General features: G+C 44.4%; 1 protein-coding gene across 4 annotated transcripts; it reads left to right on the top strand.

The window, feature by feature from the left end:
• Positions 1-1,582: 1,582 nt before the first annotated feature.
• FAM118A (family with sequence similarity 118 member A) lies at positions 1,583-16,657 on the top strand. Of its 4 annotated transcripts, none has more exons than XM_028728652.2 (9): positions 1,583-1,677; positions 6,368-6,425; positions 7,866-8,118; positions 9,846-10,067; positions 11,051-11,179; positions 12,210-12,495; positions 13,597-13,629; positions 15,110-15,193; positions 16,035-16,657. In XM_028728652.2, exons 2-9 carry the CDS (start codon positions 6,379-6,381, stop codon positions 16,061-16,063), a joined length of 1,083 nt encoding a protein of 360 aa, XP_028584485.1. In that variant the 5' UTR covers positions 1,583-1,677; positions 6,368-6,378; the 3' UTR covers positions 16,064-16,657. The 4 variants fall into 4 exon arrangements, with proteins under 4 accessions (XP_028584485.1, XP_077786911.1, XP_028584484.1 ...); XM_077930785.1 differs by having other exon boundaries at positions 1,601-1,667; XM_028728651.2 differs by having other exon boundaries at positions 1,613-1,665; positions 6,365-6,425.
• The last annotated feature ends 1,719 nt before the right edge of the window (positions 16,658-18,376 follow it).

The following is an 18,376-nucleotide window of genomic DNA, read 5'->3' on the forward strand; positions in this document are numbered from 1 at the left end:
TTCTGCATTGCAGGGGGTTGGACTAGATGACCCTTGGGTGCCTTCCAGCTCCACAATTTTATGATTCTAAGCCTCTCCTCCTGTCACCTCACACCCAGTGACCCTGGCAACCTTCCAAATCTCCAGACTCTGTTCACCCCTCAGGGCAAGGAAGGAGGAAGGTTCTCTCAATGGCCCTGTATTGTTTCTCAATGGCCCTAGCTTGGCCAGTTCGTTTTGCATAGGCTTTAATAAAGATTTAATTTACGAATTACAAATTTGCACATTAATTTTTTTTTACGTTTACAAATTTAATAACAATAATAACAACAACATTATTATTGGTGATAGCAGTAGTAGTAGTCACCACCTCCCAAGGAAAAGCTGGCTCTGAAGGTGCCACTGTGCAATTACAAATTCCAGGGGATTAATTATGACTATACCTGAGAGTTGGCCCCATTGAACTCAGAGGGACTTATTAGTGGGGGTTACTTGAGCCCCACCCTCAAGTCATAAACTACTATCCCATGTTTACAAGCTTTTGTACTCTCCTATATGAGAAGCGTCGTTCTCAAAGGGTGGCGTGCTGGGCTGGCTCTCCCAAACTCTCACGTGTTTCCTAGCCAGGACTCTCAGGCCGCTGGATATCTCGGAGGAGAGACTTCCGTCGGGAAGGACTCATGTTCTTATATAGCTTTCTGGATGTCCCATGATCATATATATTGCTGTAAACAAAGTCTGCCCTTCTTCCCTTATGGGGGACACAAGAGCCCTTATAGAGTCCTTTGTAGGTTCTCCATTGGTAGGAGAAGATAACAGAGGCCAACCAGAGAATATTGAGAAACAAAGCAGCTTGTAAGCCTGATCTTTATTGAACTGTTGCAACAGGGTGCTCCCCTCACACCCAGCGCAAAGGTGTGCCTGCCCTTATATAGACATTTTAAATTGCCTGCCCTGGAGCTCAAGACCACCCCTCCATACATTATACATACATCACAGAAGGGGTGTAACCCAAGGCCACCCTCCACAAACATCATACCTACCATCACAGAAATTTGAATGTTGTTGTTTTTCCTGTCTGCCAGGTTATCTGATAATGCCTTATCAGGTTGCCTTTCCTGGTAGTCTGGCCATTCCTTTGAGATGGTGATTTCCCAATTCCTGAGACAATGGGAAAGTTCCCTCGCCCCCTCCCTCCTTGCAGGGAAAACATTTGGTCAGTTTGGGAATCAAAATGGTTTCAGGTCGGTCTTCCTGTTCTGCTCCAGACATGTGGTCCACATATCTATGTACGTGCTTGGTTGGTACATTGATGAACATCATATATATATATAAAAGACCTGATTTTTTTTATTACAATATTATAAGGTAGCTGTGTGTTCTGTGTTATAAATCAAGCCCTGCTAGGAGTTGCTTCTTTCTGTTTCCCATTGCAGTTCTTACCAATAAACAAATCGGTGTGGCGGGAGCAAGCTTTCCTTCCGAAAGGGAGGACCGGAGAGGAAAGTTTGAGGACCGCAGGCGCCAAGCGGCGCCGTTTCTGCAGCCTGGAGCCAAGGAAGGATCGCAGGAAGGCGGAGCCGGAGGAGGAGCCGACCCTCTTTCGCTTCTTCTTCGGCGCCGGCGGCGGCAGCAGGGGCTCGGCGTCGCCTTGCGCCGGACGGGAGAGCGAGGAAGCGGCGGCGGCGGCGGCGGCAGGTCAGGGGCGCCCGGTCGGGGGGCCGGGGAGGCAGTTGTGGGCGGGGGTCCCGGAGCGCTGGGGTCTTGGGGTGGCGCCCTCCCTGGGCAAGCCGGGCGCGCGGAAGAGAGGAAATGGCGAGGATTTCTCCATCCCATAATGCGCACGCCTTGCCTTGGAAGGAGCCTCTTCCTCGGCAACCAGCCCGGCGCGGGGGCGGATTTCTGCGCCTTGCATCGCTCCTCCGCGCCCCCCCCCCAAAGCCCCCCTCGGCCGCCAAGGCTCCTGTTCTCTCTCAGCCCAGCGAACAACCCAAGTCATTCTGTCTCGGTAACATTTGGACCTGGACTGGTCTTCCCGCCCCCCCCCCCCGACAAGAATGGCCAGGCAGGCGTTCAACAGGTGAAGCCTTTCCTCCAGCAACAGAACCTGCGGGGTTTCTGCTTGCTACGATGCGCTCAGCCCTACGGAACAGGAAAGGACTCTGCTTATATAACTGAGTGAGACGGGAAGAAGGTTTTGGTGTGTACTTGAAATATGTAAGGAAAAGAACCTCGTGTCTCTTGCTTTATGCGTATGGGGGGGGGGTCTGGGGGGTTCTCTTTCTCCCTTTTTGTCCCGGCTCCACTCTCTTATTCTTGCTGTAATTCTCTCTTCTTCAATTTGAACCCTGCTTTTCAGCCTCAAACTCTCACTGTTATTTGGCCCCTCTGAATTCTTCATTGAGCATTCCTTCTGATTTGCTTACACAAAGATTACGTGGATTTTAGATTACATCCGGCCATTGCTCAGCTGAGCTGACTTCTCATTAGCCATTTGTTCGTCCCACACTTGTCAATGCATTTCCCTGCCACTTTCCAAACTGCAAAAAGTCCAGATTCCTTTTTTAAAAAAATAATAAAGTGGCTTTGTTGTGCTAAAGAGACAGAATCCTTTAATCCACTTTCACTGCACCCACTGAGTTTAGCTACTGGCACTTTCCCCTTAGGTCTTCTCGGATAAGACAGTGTCACCTGAAACGCCATCCGCCTCTTCTTCTTCTTCTTCTCTTTGGGTGGCTGTCTTTGCCTTAGCATCTCTAGGGAGCACAGTGTGTCAGCTGCCTCCCTTTCTCTTTTGCACCTCATTGTGTCTTCACCCCTTGAGGCGAAGGAGGACACACATTTCAATCCAGCTGCTGCTTATTTGATTCTGCTTCCTTAAGGTGCAATTCCGGATATTTTTTACTTTGCCTTGACATCTTTGTCCTGGTAGCTGTGACATCAGAGCTTAGCCATGAGACACCAGAGAGCCTTGCTGGAGGTCAAACAACAGGCGGTCATTGGTCAAAATAGCACCTCTAATGTCTGCTATTTTTACTCGCCAAGCCAAACAGCCGTTTCTGTGCCAGATAGGGAACAGGATGAAGGAATGTCTCTGGGGGCGTTTTGTGTGGGAATACAATGTTCAGTCTGGCTTCTAGTACTGTTCGAAACCTGTTAACTAATTTAATTGAAATGAAAGTTTAATGTAGAGATTTTCTTTGGGGTTGTTTTGGATAGAATGAAACACTGGTTTGCACTTGTTAGGTATTGGAACAGTAAGAATCAATGAGGTAATAATGGGCATGTACTTAGGTCATTGTGATCAATTTATGAAGTGTGTGTTATGAGAAAAAACATAAAATGAAGGCCTCAACAACAGGACATCATGATTGGCACATCAATCCTAAATGTATTTGCTCCTTTATTTTCAATAATGTTTATTCAGAAGTGATTACCATTCGTTAGGGATTGTAAATGTCAGTAAATTAACTTCTGTTCATTTAATTCCCTTCAAGTGTGTGTAGTTAGGACCAAAGTCTAAGCATTTATTGAGGAGTGAAGTTTTTCTTGAGAAATCAGTGAGAAATTGGTTTATTTTATTTCATAAAATTTATACACCTCTTGATTGTAACCCCCCCCCAATAAATCCCAAAGTGGTTTAGCCACAGATAAATATCCCATGATATTATGGTTGTCAACTTTTTCCCCTGGAAGGCCCTTGTGTCAATTTAACACCAGTGTAACGAAACACAAATTTAGCAAGTGAAGCTTTTCCTAGCATACAGACCAGTGATAGGGAAAGTTTTGGGGGCTGGTTTTCATCTGGCATGGAGCTATTAAAGGCTCAAGGGCACTGCTTAAGTACAAATAGGTACCCCACATGATACGCAGTGACGTGTGGATGTAGGGAGGGGCTATAAATTCCTCTGCACAAAAGAGTTACATGCCCTTTAGGTTAGTTTCCATTTTCCAGGTCAATATGTTTCTATATTGTAGTGCAGAGGTTCTCAGACTTTCTACTCCCAGGAGCCAGTGTGGTGTAGTGGTTAAGAGCGGTAGTCTCGTAATCTGGGGAACCGGGTTCGCGTCTCCGCTCCTCCACCTGCAGCTGCTGGGTGAGCTTGGGCCAGTCACACTTCTCTGAAGTCTCTCAGCCCCACTCACCTCACAGAGTGTTTGTTGTGGGGGAGGAAGGGAAAGGAGAATGTTAGCCGCTTTGAGACTCCTTAAAGGGAGTGAAAGGCGGGATATCAAATCCAAACTCTTCTTCTTCTTCTTCACTTGAGATGGCCGGAAATTACTGAGGGGCACCAGACACCCCACACATACCCCCACACACACCCTGTGCTGCCTAGGCAGAGCCAGTCACAAAATGGTGTCAGGAGACAGACATTGGCACAACCAGTTGGCAATTTCTGACTTCATTTTCTAGTAATCCATATATGGAAATTTCTGAATACTTTGGCACAGCGTCTTCCTTGTGGCAAGGAGTTCTGTAATTCAGCTTTCCTTCAACTAAGAACAGGCATGTTTGTTCTGTGGCCACACACCCACACACCAATTTAGGCAGCATTTGTTGATCTGGGTGCTCTAAGTGGAGAAGGGTTCTTTTCTTTGTAATATTCCCCTGTCCCCACACCCGAAGTTTTTTACCCACCCCCTGTAACTTCTCCTCACTCCACTCACCTTATCTCCACCCCATCCCACCAGCTTCTTTAATCCTTCCTTCCTGGTCCTTTTATCTTCACTTAATTCTCTTTAAATGATCTTTCCTCTCTTACTCCATTTTCTGTTTGTTTCCTTGATTAAACGTTAACCTTTTCTTTCACTTGCTAGCTCCCTTCCATAGCTCATCTGGCCCTTTCCCCTCAAAGGAAGAAGTCCGTCCTTCCTTCCTCCCCCCTTGTCTTATTATCTCCTGGCCGCTATTACTCCAACCAGAAGGCCAGGCATTCTTTGGGAGGAGAGGCAAGGGAGCAGGATGTGGCCCTGAGGATCACTGGTGGTTCCGGATCAGGCTCCCTCTGAGAGAAACGGGGGCTTCCAAACTGCATTTTGTGGGGCTGTGGGGTCAGGGCCAGCCCAGGACATTCTGGCACCTGAGGCAAACCCCCAAATGGTGCCCCCCTGAAGGGAGAGGGCGTAAAGACCAACATTGGGGACAAGGGGACTGTAAAGTCTCCAGAGGGCAGCCCCTGCCATTTTTTTCCTGGGGTTTGAGGAGACCAGCAGCACCTCCTATTCATCATCATCATCATCATTTTTTATTTGTATGCCGTCTTTCCACAGTTAAAAAAACAATGCTCAAGGCGGCTTACAGGATGACAAGATTTACATAATTACAAAAGTCATAAACAATAAATAAACCATATCAAAAAAATACAGAACCAAATGGGAAACAATTTCCACATAAAATCTAAAACTAGGAATACAGCATTAATATCACAGTTTAAAATGACATAGGTAAAAAATAACAGCAATTTAAGCAAACAACCAACCAACGGATCCCCCTCTGCCCAGCAACAGCAGCGGCAGCAGCAGTCCTTTATAGAGCCCATCAGGCCCTGCCCTGGGCCAGGGGGTGAGTGGCAGGGAGACCCCTGTAGGGGCAGCATTGGTGGCGGCAGGGGGGCCCCGCTCCGAGGAGACTGTAGATCCAGCAGGTGATGCAGCAGGCTACAGCAGGTGATGCAGTCCTTGGAGGCCGGATCCGCTGCCCTGAGGGATCCTGCCACCGAAGGCAGTCCCCTCACCTTGCCTCATGGGTGACCTTGCATGGGGTCCCTCTCAGAAGCTTCCCAGGGACCTGCTAATAACCAGGGGCAGGCAAATGTCTCTGGAAGTGAACATGGCTTGTTTCTCCCTCCCCTTTTGCTAATCTGTTCCTTGCAATGTGCAGCCTGCAGGAGAGCGTGGGGAATGCTCCTGGGGTGCACATTCAGTATGTTTGGTGTGCTGACAGACCGCAGTAGGTCTAGGAAGAACCCTGTGAACCTAGGGGGTGCCCCGATGTTCCAAAAGCCACGGCAGCAGAAAGGGATTCTCTGGAAGACAAACTAGGTTGCCATGGCTCCTCAAGAGTAGACTGTGGCAGTTTGAGGATACTGAACATTGAAGGGTTGCAAGTGGAACCTAGTTTTCTTGCTGCTGCAGTCTCTGTAAAATATGCCAGGGTTCCTTTCACGTCCTCCCCATCATTCTGGCTGACTGCTGTGATACCTATTGGAGAGAGAGCTGTGACCTAACAGAGGCTGGCTTGGTTCCCGCAAGTATAGCGGGCGGGATGTTGACCCGATTAATTGGAGCCAACTTTTTTATTGGTCCAAAATGTGTTAATATATTGATAAAGTTGATTAATGTGTCAGCTGTAATTAGTCTATTGAATCCTTGCATTGTTATTTCACAGGAGCTGGGGAAATGGATTCAGCTGAAAGAGCTACAAATAGAAGTGAACAAAAATCAAGGTGAAAACAACTCTTTAAACCCTTTTTTTAAAAAAAATACTTTTTAGGTACATGAGGATTATTGCTGATACTTTTAATGTTTGGAACAGCCTCTCCATTTTATATCCACAACAATTTTGTGTGGAGAACTGAGTGCCAAAAGTAGGGATGGAAACATCTCTCAGAGTCGGTTCCCTCAGTTTCTCATTTTACCAATCTTAAATTCTGTAGTCCGTATTTCTGTAGCAGTTTGCATTTTTTTAAATGCTCATGAAAATTGGTCAGATTTTTTGTACACATTTCTTCTGATAAACACATTTTTGTGTGCACTTTTGACTAATGTATACATTTTGCAAGCATTTACCCTAAATGTGATGCATTTTTGCATGTTATTTTTAGGGCTGGGAAATATATTGATATATCATCCAAAACCAGTTTGAAGTCCAGATCGTGATAGCAGTTTCATAATTTTTGACCTGGCAATATATCACGAATCATGGTGTGTGTGTGTGTGTGTGTGTGTGTGTGTGCGCGCATCCGTGCGCTTTGAAGGCTGGCTTTGTTTGATTGTCGTGCTGTTTCAGAGAATGTGGATTTGATAAACAGGGCTTTAAATGTGAACCAAATCTAAATCCTCCCCATAAAAAGTATTTTCCTAGAAATATGAAAGCATACATACTACTACCAATATCTTATTCTTATTTGTTATTCTTATTTATTATACTTCTATTGTGCCTCTTCTCCTGTGAGCTTGAGGCAGTGCACACTCTGGGAGATTGTACTCATTGGAGAGGATGAGGAACTGCGATTTCTTCCACACTAAAGCTGCTTCCACCCTTTCAGTCCTGTTCAGCTTAGTTCCCTTCCACAGTTACCGGTAATTAAAAGGTTCCTGATTTTAAAGGAACCCAGTTGATGCCTGGCATCTGTGATCATAGAATCATAGAGTTGGAAGGGACCCTAAGGGTCATCCAGTCCAACCCCTGCAATGCAGGAATCTTTGCTAAGGCATCCATGAGAGATGGCCACCCCAGCTCTGCTTAAAAGCCTCCAAGGACGGAGAATCCACAACCTCCCAAGGAAGACTCTTCCACTGTTGAACAGCTCCTACTACCAGAAAGTTTTTCCATGTCTTTAGTTGGAATCTCCTTTCTTGTAACATAATGGTTAGAGTGCTGGACTAGGACCTGGGAGACCAGGGTTCAAATCCCCACTCAGCCATGAAACTCACTGGGTGACCTTGGGCCAGTCACTATCTCTTAGCCTAACCTACCTCACAAGGTTGTTGTGGGGATTGTATGGGAGGGGGGAGAGGGAGAACCATGGACACCATATTGAGAACTTTTGCTGAGTTCCAAAAGAAAAGTTTGATTAATTAATGTGCTATGCCGTTGATTAACAAAATATGGCCATGTCAGCTGCGGCCATAAATAGAATTTCTGCTTGACTTCTACTCTCCAGGAAATTTTTAAAAAGCCTTGTGCGGAAGCAGCCCCAAGACCTCCTGTTAGTGATTGGAACGGGAGTGAGTGCTGCTGTAGCACCAGGAATTCCAGCCTTGTGCTCCTGGCGAAGCTGCATTGAAGCTGTCATTGAAGCCGCAGATCAGCTGGAGGTGCTGCACCCGGGGGATGTGGCTGAATTCCGCAAAAAAGTGGTCAAAGAGCGAGACTTGCTTGTGGTTGCACATGACCTCATCAGAAAGATGTCGCCGGTAAGCACATATCTGTAGCTTTGCAACAAACAATATTGGACGCACATTATTACCATACAATAGTGTTTCCTCAAACTTGGGTCACCAGCTGTTGTTGAAGTACAGCTCCCATCATCCCTGACCACTGGTCCTGCTAGCTAGGGATGATGGGAGTTGTAGTCCAACAGCTGGAGACCCAAGTTTGAGGAAACACCAGAACTTAGTTCAGGCAACTCTCAGGTGAGCGCCATTGCCTTTGTAAGAGAACAAGGGAGGCGTTTATAGGGAGTTCCAGCACCTCTTTTTCTAGAAAAATAGCACTGGATATAAGGTAGCTGACCTTGTATACTTAGGCCAGCTTTGCCTGCCTTTCTGTTGGAAGACGGAGAAAGAGAGGGGCCCTTCTAAGGTCCCTCCTGACCTGACCTGTTTATTGAACTATTGCTTTTGAACCAGTTTTTGTGATTAGGGGTTTGGTTCCTGCTCAGGTTCAAGGCAACCAAGAACTCTTAGATTTGGACTTCAGTACTGAATCACTGGGGATGCGGGTGGCGCTGTGGGTAAAAGCCTCAGCGCCTAGGGCTTGCCGATTGAAAGGTCGGCGGTTCGAATCCCCGCGGCGGGGTGCGCTCCCGTTGCTCGGTCCCAGCGCCTGCCAACCTAGCAGTTCGAAAGCACCCCCGGGTGCAAGTAGATAAATAGGGACCGCTTACTAGTGGGAAGGTACAGGGCGTTTCCGTGTGCTGCGCTGGTGCTGGCTCGCCAGAGCAGCGATGTCACGCTGGCCATGTGACCTGGAAGTGTCTCTGGACAGCGCTGGCCCCTGGCCTCTTAAGTGAGATGGGCGCACAACCCTAGAGTCTGTCAAGACTGGCCCGTACGGGCAGGGGTACCTTTACCTTTACTGAATCACTGGCACTAGCCTCTTTAAGTCACTGCTTGGGCTTAAGTGGGTCTTTTCCATGCCTTCTTCAAGGTCTTTGGCAGTTTCTCCATTTTTGCATTTTTAGGCTAACAACCGTCCTGTTCGCACAGGGCAAATTGGGGGAGGCATGTTGCGAAGCAGGGGGCTATTTGAAATGGTTCAGGAGGACAAGGTTAGATACTTACCTTAGGTATATTAATGTGGTGAGCCGTAGCTCTCTATTTCCTTCTTTTTTTGTCTGTGGACGAGAGTGGTTACAGTTCCACCAGGATGCAAAAGTTATCCTGGCATGCGGTTACTATTTACTGTCCCCAGGGGGGGGGGGGGACACTTTTTGTAGAGTAGCATAATGCGAAGCCTTCTGATATCCCTTCATCCTCAACTACAGCAAGTTGTGCACTCACAACCTCAACTTCAGCAGAGTGATTGAGACCTTGGCAGACCAGAAGACATGGCCGGTAGTCTGCAGATGGTGCAGGCTTTGTGGTAATGTAAATGAGCCCTGTTAGAAAATAAGAAGAGCCTGCTGTATGAGACTAAAGGATTGTCTCATCCAGTATCCTCTTCTCACAGCAACCAACCAGATGTCCATGACAAGCTCACCGGCAGAACCTGAACACAGCACTCTCCCCACTTGTGATTTCTAGCAACCGATACTCAGAGGCTATGCACCTCTGACCGTGAAGGTAAAATAGAGCCATCAGGGCCACTAGGTGTTGATAGCTTTACCCCCCGTGAATTTTGATGCTTTCGCGGTTTTTATTTTGCTGTCAAAGGCCTCTACATAGATGTCTTCCTTCTGTTCTTCTCTTTCCTCCCGCAGCGCACTGGAGATGCCAAGCCAAACTTCTTTCAGGACTGCCTAATGGAAGTTTTTGATAACTTGGAGCAACACATTCAGAATCCTGTTGTTCTGCAGTCAATTCTTCGGCTAATGGAGAGAGGCACTATGGTGCTGACCACAAATTATGACAACTTACTTGAAATCTTTGGTCAGCAGCAGAGTAAACCAATGGAATCTCTTGACTTAAAGGATAAGGACAAGGTATGCTAAGACTACCGCTTTACCAAATTAACAAGGGCAATTTATCAAGTGTTTGGTGGTGGTTATTTATTAAATTCATATACCGCCCTTCATCCATATATTTCAAGGTGGTTCATCCACCTCAAAGTCAACTGTTTCGGTTTGGGCTGTATTTCAGAGGTAAAATGGCTTTATTTGGGGGTACAGAATCAGAGCAGCTGCAATTTTTTTCACCTGAAAGTTCTGCTCTAATTGGTTTTTTTCAATATTGGCGAACTAGGAATTACTGTTGACATAATCACTGTCTGCCTCTTTTGCTATTGAAAGCAGCAGAATATACAGTAAGCCCACAACTTAGCTCACTTTACTTTCATGACCTCAACCATAAATGCCATCTTATATAAATGAATATGTTGGAAAAATTGGGAAAAATCAAATACACTGTAGAAGCATGTCAATCAGCCATTGCACTCACTCTGGGAGAGTGTTTTGGTGGCGTCAGAGTCGGAGGGTGAGAGAAGGCCTATCAAGAGCGCAAAGGGCAAAGGGAAGCTGGTCTGAGAGTGGGCAGAGGTGACCTGAGAGCAAACGGAAGATTAGCTAAGCAAGGGGAGGTGGTCTGATAGCGAGGGGAGGTGATCTGGAAGGCGACCTGAGAGCAAAGAAGAAGGTGGTCTGAGCAAGCCAAAATGCTCTGGATTGCATTATTGCAGAATATTGTTCTCCATTTAATAATTTGAAACTTAGCTCTCAAATGCCATGTTGCAGCCTAGACAATTCTCTCAAGAACGGCAAGCCTTCAACAGGTAGCAAATGAAATATGTGTGAATGCTGCAGCCTACAGTTTGGGTGGGTTCCTTTTTCAGATTTGGTTGTTTTTTTAAAGTAAATGAGGGAAGTGATGGTACTGTCACCAAAATGAATAAATCACATATCCCTTTTGAGGCTCAGCCCCTTTCTGCCTCCTGCCTGGCAGTATTAATAAACTGTTTGGCTCTCTCCAGGTTCTCCAGTGGGCAAAAGGACACGTCAAGTATGGAGTGCTTCACATTCACGGCCTGTATGCTGATCCCTGTGGAATGGTGTTGGATCCCTCAGGATATAAGGATGTTACTCAAGACCCTGAAGTGATGGTATGTGCACCTTGAAACCAGTTATGTCGCCTATAAATCAGGAAGTGCTTCAAAAGCACTTTTCTCTTGTTGGAGACAGGAGCTTGCCTTCCGTGGCCTCCATCTCCTTACATTGCCCATGTTGTATCATTTAATATGATACATATTTTTGTGTGTGAGGAGGAATTCTGTGCAGTAAGCCCACAACTTGCTCACATTGAACTTGTGCACATTCAGCTTCACACGTGCAGCAACAAATTTAAAAAGTTGCAGGTTTTGGGGGGAAATGACTTTAGTAATTCCATCCGCCATTGAACCCGATGGGTTTTGACCATGTGTGGTTTTGACTTTAGGCATGATCCCCAGAGCATTACCCCCATGTAAGTTGCAGGCCTACTGTATTTTGAACTGTTAAAATAAGTTTTTCTGATACTTATTCCAGTGTATGCGTCACTCCTTGATGAAGTGCAGATGTGCACAGTGTGAGAGGGTGGAACTCAGGCCTGCATTCAGCATCCATATTTGTTATATATGTAGTTTTTACAAGAGCTATGTGAGTTTGGTCATGCTATAGGCTGCTCTTTTTCTGAGGAAGGATTTGAACCCATTCTTTCCACTATACAATATTATAATGAAATGCTAATTAAGTGGATGCAGACAGTGGCTCAGCAACCTCTTGATCATGACATCTTAACAAAAATATTTCTAATATGTGTATATTTTGAAAAGTAACAACTGGTTATATTACCAAATTCCTTGGGCATAAAAGTGCAAATGGTTATGTTATCTAGAGCCTTGTAATGAACCCATCAAATATACTAACTTGCAAAATAATTACTAGCCCAAATGTGCAGTTATTAGTCATTTGTGGCAGTGACAACCTGAAGGAAAACCTATTGTCTTAAGTGTTTGGAAACTTCCTTACCTGGAAGCAATTTTGGCCCACTATCAATCAGGAAATGGGCCATTTATGAGCCCAGGCTGCCTTACAATTAAACATTTATCTTATATGTGACTTAATGTTGACTTAGGAACTACTTGTTCTTTACAGGAGGCTCTGCAGAACCTGTACCGGACAAAATCATTTTTGTTCGTGGGCTGCGGAGAAACCCTGCGTGATCAGATATTTCAGGCCCTCTTTCTGTACACTGTCAAAAACAAGGTGGATCTAGAACATTATATGCTGGTGCTTAAAGAAAATGAAGACCAGTTTTTTAAACTCCAGGCAGATATGCTCCTACATGGAATAAAAGTTGTATCCTATGGAAATTGCTTTGAAAGTTTCCCAGAGTATGTTCAAGATCTTTCCACTCAGATCTGCAAACAGAGGAGTCCAGGTACTGTGTGTGTGTGTGTGTGTGTGTGTGTCAAATGTTGTGTTGAAACATTGTTTCTCTTCTCCATATACCAGTGGTTTTTAGTTTCATATATTTCTGGAATAAAGGGTATTGCTTTAAATATGTGTGTGAAACTTCATGCTTTTGATGCCACATTCATTTGTAAAATAGTCTGTTGCAACCACCATCCCTTGTTTCTGTACTACCTATGACAATCATGGAAATGATAGCCAAATCATAGATTTATAGATCTATGATTCCTTTTATTCAGGCTAAACATACCCAGCTCCCTCAACCATTGTTCATAAGGCTTGGTTTCCAAACCCTTGATCATCTTGGTTGCTCTCCACTGCACACATTCCAGCTTTTCAATATCCTTCTTAAATTGTGGGGCCCAGAACTGGACACGGAACTCCAGGTGTGGTCGGACCAAGGGAGAATAGAGCGGGACTATGACTTCCCTTGATCTGGACACTAGACTTCTGTTGACGCAGCTTAGAATAGCATTAGCTTATTTTTGGCTGCTACTGCTGTGTGTGTCACACTGTTGACTCATGTTAAGCCTGTGGTCTACCAAGACCCCAAGATGTTTTTCACATGTACTACAATGTTTTGCTCTTTTATTTTGGAAGGCCTGGGATACAGCAAAATATATATGTTTATAAGTATTGCCATTGGGCAAATACCCCATTTTCAAGAAGGTGGCCCACATGCTGCCCTATCCCATCTTTGGCCCAGTAGTTCTAGGAAGAAGAGCTGTTTTCTCTTATCCCAAGAGTATCTAGACTACTCTATCATGGAAATACTATCACGATACAGAACTGAGGATGTAGACTCTTGGACCTGTAAAAGCACAAGTTTAATGTAAATCATTATTTGCGGTTTGCCTCCATGGAGAAACTTACCACTTTATATAATACAGGAATATTACATTATATAATAGTGTGTGTGCAAAAGAGTTGCATGTGAATAATGTCCTGGATAAGATGTCTCTGTGCATTTAGCCTTTGATGGAACCTTGTTTATTAACAACTCTGAACAGTGAATGTAGCTAAATTCTATCCTATCTCGTTCATGACGTAGTTTTCATTCTTTCTCCAGATGCAGATCGGGTGGACAGTACAACACTTTTGGGTTAAGTACATTTTTTAATTTGAATGTAGGCCTTGTAATATTCACTTGGGGTGGGTCTTGGGAAGACCTGGGATAGTATGATTTTGCACCCATGTAAAATTATGTGCTAGTTTGAATGTTCGGGTAATTATATTCTGTTTTACAACAACAACAGTAAAATAATAATAATAAACCCTCTCTCTGGCAATAGTATTCAGAGAAATTGATAAACTGTCACATTTCCCCAACTTCTCAGTTAGTGGTTTTATTTGTAATTGACAAATTTAACAAACATTTGCATAATGAAGAGTTGATATAGCACCTTCTTGTAGCAGCTAGAACAACCACTGCAATTTGGGGGAAATTGAGCCATTCTTACTACTTGGTACACTAAAGCGTGGAATATTGCTGTGCTAGAAAAACTAAGTCCTTAGGGGCCAAAGAAAAAAGGATGATTTTGTACCTGTTTGGTCTCACTTTCATTTCATTTGAAAGCAAGGAAGAAAGTGGCCAAGGACTCACCTCAGCCTATGAGCTGATAAAGTGACAGGGGGTGCTTGAATACATTATCTACTTTGCCTTGGCATAATAGGCTTTGTTTTGTAAACTTTTATTATGGTTTATTTATTTTGGTTTATGGCTTATTTGTTTTGTGCAGTAAGCCCTTAGTTTTGCAAGCAGTAAATGTATAGGGGTGTTTCTCTGAGATTTTGTTTCAGCATCGTAGTGCTTAAGGCAGGAGCACTGGAAGGCTACCTCAAAGTTGTCAGGAGAACCCTACAGTAATACCATTGAAGGGTGATTTGTGTGTTTCTTTTGTGCACAGCCACAAATTTAACACATTTACCTTTGGATTTTGAGGTACCACTTCAAACAGTTACAGTTGTATAAAACTGTTATCTGGTCAAACAAACTACTTGAAACAAACATTTCATTTTTCTATTCAAGGGGGGAAATCCTCTGGGGCATGTCTGTCAGTGGTGTGTATGGCCAGCACCTCAGCTAACCTGTGCAGATCAAGTTAGGAGGGGGCAATCTGGACGTTAACCTTCTCTGCCCACTCCTGCTTCCTACCTACTTTATCTGGGGTCTCAGGAGGCCAGGTCAGGCCTCTGGGGCCCAGGATGTGAATGAATTCATTTCAGCAGGGAAATCTCCACTCTGGCATACCTTTTGTAACTGGTTAACCCCGGGTTCAGGGACCTGAAAAAGCCCCCAACCCCACCAGTTTGGGCAGCAGCAGCAGAGGGGGGAAAAGTTAAAGTAGATGCACAGCCGAATGGGCATGACCCTGATGCAGGTGCAAATTCTACCTCTGCTGGTATGACCAATGGTGAATGCAGACCTCCATCCACAATGGTTACCTACATCTGGCATACGGCACAGGATTATGATGTGAGTTCTAATGGAGTTCAATATGTGCTTAGTTGGAGCGTCTTTTCATGAAAATCCTTATGTTCACTACATGCGTACGATTTTGTAATACTGTTTGTTCTCACAGGAACATCTTGCGTGGATTGTGCCAAGAGACGGCTAGGGGAGAGCAGTAATGACCAACTTAAGAGACCAAGGCTTGCAGATAATGGTAATTCTAACCGGTTATTTGACATTTATTTTTATTTTCAAGGGGACATTGTTTCCAAGCCTACAAACAGTGCATAGCACATATTTATGAGTCTGCAGTGTAAAAGTAAACAGAATTAAATAAATGCATGGTGTGTAAAAATAGTGTGTCATGGGGCATGCAGCTGATATTTTCAAGAACATGTGCCTAGAGTCATGCCACACCGTGGGGAAAGTTGCACTGCATCTTAGTTATCACCAAGTCCTAATTTGGGTTAAATAAATATTTGTTTATTACTGTAAGACCCCAAAATGGTCATTTTTAGAATCCTTGTGCAGAGATTTCATAAACACTCTCCTGCCTGGATCAACAGCTTGCTTTGTTTATTTCTGTGGTAGAAGTGGGGAATCTTATTTTTGCCATATAAACGGGGGAGTGGCGTGCCAGCAATCTAGAACCAATTGGGAGAACTCGTGCATCTCCAAACTCTGCAGTCATTTCCTAATCTGGAGATGTTTAGAGAGATCTTAGCTCACATCATCAACAGCAGTTGGAACTGACTATCTTGATGGAAACAGATTTCTCTGCATATAAAGCGATAAATTATGAATTAAGTTTGTATCTCAGCATAAGTGTGGCCTTTTGTCATCCATGAAGAGATGATAAACTGCTCCTTAGAAGAGCATAAGCATCTACCTGAAATGCTACAAGGCAGTTTCCTTTCTGCCAAAGTTTTAAAACAGCTGCTTTTAGAACTAGAGGCAGAATTTCCTGGCACCTGTGCATACCCATTGCTTCTATAATTTGTCTAGATAAAAGAAAATAGTATTTTTTCAATTTGAAAACTTTTTTTCAAAAACAGGTAGTGTTGAAGATGTTGCCCCTCTCTGAATACAAGAATGTAACTTGAACAACAGTGGTCTACGATGAGTGTGTCACCTGATTATATCACGGATAAGGATTCCAACAGCGGCCAAGAGGATCCTTTAAATTTGTATGCATTGTTTAGTAAGAATTGTTTAGGAATGGATTTTCTATTACAGACTTGTACACCGATTCAGGATATGTACATTTTAAGGGTATCCATTAACCAATTTGCAACTACCTCAGCAAAGAAATACTGCAAAAGGATAGCTTCTGACATAAATCTGTGAAACAGCGTTTTACCTTCTTTGAATTGGACTAATTTTGTTTCCGTTTGTCTGAATCCAAAGGTGAGTATTAGAAATCATCTTCTCCCAAGGGCAGTTGTGAGAAAAGTGCATGAGAACTGCTATAGAACCTACCCATCAGAGTGAACTCTTGTGCAAACATTTGTGGAACAGCAGTAATGGTAATTTTTATTTTGCTTACTCCTACCCCTTGCAAATATAAACAGGTTTTGCACATTTTCTAAGTTTTAAAAAAACTTGGTTGCAGTGGGGAACAGTAAGGGCTTTTAATTTATGTACATTTTAATAAAAAGATTTGAAACCCAGGAGCAAATATTTGTTGTTTTCTGTGTATTTTTTTTAAACCTAGCAAAATGTCAGAAAATAAAGGACATAAATAGAAGGTAAAAGCTATGAGACTAGTAGAGGAGCTTTGTTACAATAGCTACTGACCAACAATTACCCACTTCTTGGGGAAGAAATCTGTTCTAATCTGGATTCAGGGCTAGGACTGAGTTGTCCTGATATGATGGCCTTTACAGAGAGCATGACAAGAAGAATGCAACCATCTGTCATGGAAGCTTTTAACTGAGATTCCTGCATTGCAGAGCTGGACATGACCCTCGGGGTCCTTTCCAAGCCTGCAGTTCTGACTGCTCTTGCTTCTTGATTGCTGTAGCTTTTGATAGAGTCAACCACTGTATCATCCTGGACCGGCTCCATGCAATGGGACCTGTGGTTCAAAGTCCAGAAAGTAGCACGGGGAGATTGATTTCTGACTGCCTGGTGGTTAGCCAGGTTAGCTATTTAATAACTATATGAAGCCACTAGCAGCAGTCATTAGGAGTTTTGGGGCAAGGTGGTATCACTATCCTGGAGACATCTGAATCAGGACAGGCTGTGTAGGATCTGAACTGCTATTGGGATGCAGTGTTAGCACAGATGAGGGGAAATAAGTGAAGCTTGAATCCTGGCATGATGGAGGCACTGTGGGCGAGTGGTTCTTGTTGCAAGATGGGGTTGCACTCCAACTGAAATAGCAGGTAATGCAGCCTGTGGGGTGTTTCTGGAGGCCCAGATAACTGAGTAAGACAGCTTGACCACAGTAGTTCACAAACTTCTTGATCTGGAAACTGCACCCAGTGTAGAATTACTGAACCTAAGTATTCAGGAAAAGTTTCTATTCTTCTTTCCCCCCTGCTTGTTTCCTGTATCAGGGTGATTTTTCTTAAAATCATGCATTTCAAAGTGATACAGTTCAAGAACACTTTTTCTGTCCTACATGCTTATGTAAAGCAGGTGTATAACATACGCATCTCTGAGAATTGATATATGTAAACTGGCAGGGGCAAGAGATACCAATAGTGAATTGCAGTGTAAAATGTAATTAAAGGTAAAGGTACCCCTGCCCGTACGGGCCAGTCTTGCCAGACTCTGGGGTTGTACGACCATCTCACTTAAGAGGCCAGGGGCCAGCGCTGTCCGGAGACACTTCCGGGTCACGTGGCCAGCGTGACAAAGCTGCATCTGGCGAGCCAGCGCAGCACACGGAAACGCCGTTTACCTTCCCGCCAGTAAGTGGTCCCTATTTATCTACTTGCACTGGTGTGCTTTCGAACTGCTAGGTTGGCAGGCGCTGGGACCGAGCAACAGGAGCGCACCCCGCCGCCGCAGGGATTTGAACCGCCGACCTTTCGATCGGCAAGCCCTAGGCGCTGAGGCTTTTACCCACAGCGCCACCCGCGTCCGAAAATGTAATTACCACCACTATTTTTCTAGAAAAAGAGGTGCCAGAACTCACCATGAACAATTATTCTCTTTGAATGGCAATGGCGCCCACCTGAGAGGAGCTGGAACTGAGTTCTGAAGAGTTCCAGCTGAAAAAAAGCTCTGTTTACCACTTATATTAGCAACTATGCTTAGAAGTGACTACAACTTAGTTTAATTAGAAACTAAACATTGAATAGTTTATTTAGCAACTTTCAAATATAAATGCAAGCAAAACAAATTTAATGGAAACACTTAAGAAATATTTTGTGTAAGAAACTGTTGC

Source organism: Podarcis muralis, chromosome 6, assembly GCF_964188315.1.
Source record: "Podarcis muralis chromosome 6, rPodMur119.hap1.1, whole genome shotgun sequence".
Classification (NCBI taxonomy): Eukaryota; Metazoa; Chordata; class Lepidosauria; order Squamata; family Lacertidae; genus Podarcis; species Podarcis muralis.

Bases quoted from the DNA above. Each gene is read 5' to 3' on its own strand.
- FAM118A (XM_028728652.2), top strand. From the start codon at position 6,379: ATGGATTCAGCTGAAAGAGCTACAAATAGAAGTGAACAAAAATCAAG. The intron at 10,068-11,050 runs GTATGCTAAGAC...GGCTCTCTCCAG, and splicing joins ACTTAAAGGATAAGGACAAG to GTTCTCCAGTGGGCAAAAGG. The intron at 12,496-13,596 runs GTACTGTGTGTG...TTCTTTCTCCAG, and splicing joins CTGCAAACAGAGGAGTCCAG to ATGCAGATCGGGTGGACAGT.